Source organism: Gavialis gangeticus, unplaced genomic scaffold, assembly GCF_001723915.1.
Source record: "Gavialis gangeticus isolate Ggan-Ray unplaced genomic scaffold, GavGan_comp1, whole genome shotgun sequence".
NCBI classification, from domain to species: Eukaryota; Metazoa; Chordata; order Crocodylia; family Gavialidae; genus Gavialis; species Gavialis gangeticus.
In genome coordinates, this window is record NW_017729002.1 from 22,314,317 (window position 1) to 22,317,274 (window position 2,958).

A 2,958-nucleotide genomic window follows, 5' to 3' on the forward strand; every position below is an offset into this window, starting at 1 on the left:
GAACCAACTTCCAAGGGAAGTGGTGCTCACTCCTACCCTGGGGGTCTTCAAAAGAAGGCTGGATAATCACCTAGCCGGGGTCATTTGACCCCAGCATCCTTTCCTGCCTATGGCAGGGGAGTGGACTTGATCTGCTCAGGTCCCTTCTGACCCTACCTACTATGAAACTATGAAGAAATTCGCTCCTCTGTGTCAGTGAATCTCAGCTCCAATAAGAGGTTGGTTGGAAAACTGGCTATTTCTAAGAGGCAGAAAGAATCCTGGTCTCTTCACAGAGGTTAATTGTAGAAGCAAAACAATTAAACAAAACACCTTAGTGCACAGCCAGGTCATATTACACATGAAAGCACAGAACCCGTGTTTTGGGTAAAAGGTAGTGACAAAGCAGTTCCTAGGAACAGGTTTGTCTCTGTGGTAGAGGCAGAGAGAAATGTGCTTCTAGCTGCTAGTGAACCAGCTAACTTAGTGACCCAGCTAACCAGTGACTCAGGTAACACTAAGCCAGGAGACAGAGAACTACCCTGCCTCAAGTGGGTGCACTAGGCCACCTGCCATGGCACTGGCCACAGGGCTGCACAGGCCACAGCTCCATTCATTCCTCCCTGCACTCCTCATCTCCCACTGCTACCTCTTGCAGTGGGATGTTGACCAGGGTCATCAGCTCCTTAATGGCCACTTGGAGCTCTTGATACAAGAGGTTCTGGGAAGTCTCCGACTCTGGCTCTGTGGGAATGGATTCCTCCGCACTGGCCAGGTTCTGCAGCCACTCCCATTCCTCCCTGGAGAAGGACAGACACAAACACACAGAGAAGAGAGAGATTCATTATCCATCATGGCTCATAAATGCATGTCAGACTGGATGCATTAAGAGGGTGTTTCCTCTAAATACTAGGAACCAGGATCCCCTGTCTAACAGCCTGCTCCCTGGTGGAACAGCAATAGAGAGGAGAGCACTGGACTATGGTCCAGTCAAACCTAGCAAAGCTTCTGGGTTTTGATCCTTCGTATCAGATCCCCAGTGCAGCAACTGCCTAGGTTTGGAGATCAGTGTAAAGCTAATTCTAGGAATGCTAGGACAGAAGAGGCAGACAGCAAAGGTGGGAGGGTTTTGGGTTGGGTTAGAGTACTGATCTTGGGTGCTCACATTAAGCTACTCCTGACTTCATGTCCTCCACCAGACTCACCTGGAGATGTTGGAATTAGATCGAATCTTCACATGGCACAGGATGTTGGGCAACCGGTCAGGCACTAGCACACGGATCTGGTCCACAGCGCTGCAGAGCTTTAGGTAGCCCAGGTAGAGACCTGAGGCAAGGGCCTGGCTGCTTCTCTGATGGTAAGCCAGCTTGTCCTGAGAAGAAAGGAGAGATCTATACTTACCACCCTCACAGCGGGACTTGCACATACTCTCTTTCCTGCTCTTGCTCTAGCTACTGTAACATAATTGGCAGAGACAGTGGTAGGGCTGTCCAGGTTTTAAGGAAGAATCCCTGCGCTACTCAAGACCTAGCTATGGAGGGGGGAACCAACCCAGAACATAGCTCAACTCAAACTGAATGGCTTTTGCAGTCTGAATGAGTTCCGTTCAGTTGTTTCATCTGCACTTCCAGCCTCCTGCCAGGACCAAAGCCCTGGGAGCCTAGCCACTCCTCTGGCCATTCCAGCCCCACAGGGAGCAGGAAGTACTGGCAATCCCACAAAGAAGCCTGTTGTCAGGTTTCCAGCCCCATGCCGCAATCACCCCCAGATTCAGACAGCGTCGGAACCAGCCCCTTTGTGGTTGGCCTGCCGCTAATCCCAGCTGGCATTTACAAGGGCTTTGTGTAAGCAGCCTCAATAGCCCCTTGTACAGGTGCTTGAGTGGGTCTTGTTGAGATAGACACAGGTCTGAAGGGAGGAGAAAAGAAAGAGGCGGCAATGCAAGAAATCAGAGGGCAGAAAGACAAAGGGAAGGCTGTCAGGGAAGGGAAATTCCTTGCATGGATTTGCTAATAGGCTGGGAAAAAAACAACCAAGGGAAGCAAAAGGGATTAAAAGGGCCTAGACAAGTACTTGGAGAGATAAATACCACATTGAGGGGAGCAGCCATAACTGCTCATGAGTGGGACAACCCAAACTGACCCCCAAGCTTTATTCTGTTCTAAGGATGCCCAGGATCCCTCTCCCACCCAACCAGCTTTCCTCTGGTAAGAAATGGCTACCTGCACTGTGATCAGTAACATGTCCAGGGCTGTAGGTTCTTCTGGGGAGGAGACAGACTTGCGGCTGCTCTGCAGCTTGGAGATGGGAACCCAGCGGACGCTCTCGAATGTCTGGTTCGTCTTCACCTCCTTCAGGGTCACGATCAGAATGTTGCCTTGCTTGTCTTTGACTGGCTCAAAGAAGGCCTGTCCCAGGTCCTGGATTCCCAGCAGCCCCTTCACAGGCAGAGAGAGAGACACATACAAATGGCAGAGAAAGAGCTGTGTTAGGCAGCACTACTGGCTCAGCAGGATTCTAGCTCTTCCATCTGCTGAGATACTATAAGGAGGCAAAGGAGGGGGATGACCAACAAGCTGCAGCCAAGGATATACATGAGAGACCTCTCCTTGCCTGCAAACAGTAAATCTGCTTCTGCTAGTGACACAGAGCTATGAGTGGTGCCTTTTCCTCTATGTTCAGCAGGTCTCCCTATATCACCCAGTTGTGGCACTTATCTTGGGAGCTAATAGATGCTGAGACTGTAGTGACAGCTCTGGTGTTCAGGGACACTTATAACACTGGAATGTTATGGGGACCTGAGGTCATCACTCACACAACTTTCAATCTCAGTGGCTCCTGACATTATGTTATTATCTTGGAGGTTCCCTCCTGTAGCCCTCTGTGCTTGTTTTCTAAGGACAGGAAGAGGTGGAGGGTTTCTCATGGCAGCACCTCTGTGAATCACTGGTCAGAATATCTGCCTGAGGGTATTTCTGG

The 2,958-nt window shown here is 50.4% G+C and overlaps 1 protein-coding gene across 6 annotated transcripts in view; it reads right to left on the minus strand.

Annotated features, from left to right (window-relative positions):
• Window positions 1-2,958, minus strand: part of LOC109290847 (ankyrin repeat and fibronectin type-III domain-containing protein 1-like) — a 680,006-nt gene that overhangs the window by 11,984 nt on the left and 665,064 nt on the right. For all 6 annotated transcript variants that reach the window (XM_019507654.1, XM_019507655.1, XM_019507657.1 and 3 more), the window contains 3 exons: window positions 2,202-2,417; window positions 1,185-1,351; window positions 629-779 (listed from right to left, as the gene is read on the minus strand). In XM_019507654.1, the coding sequence (XP_019363199.1) occupies window positions 629-779; window positions 1,185-1,351; window positions 2,202-2,417 (534 nt within the window). The remainder of the gene's footprint in view (window positions 1-628; window positions 780-1,184; window positions 1,352-2,201; window positions 2,418-2,958) is intronic.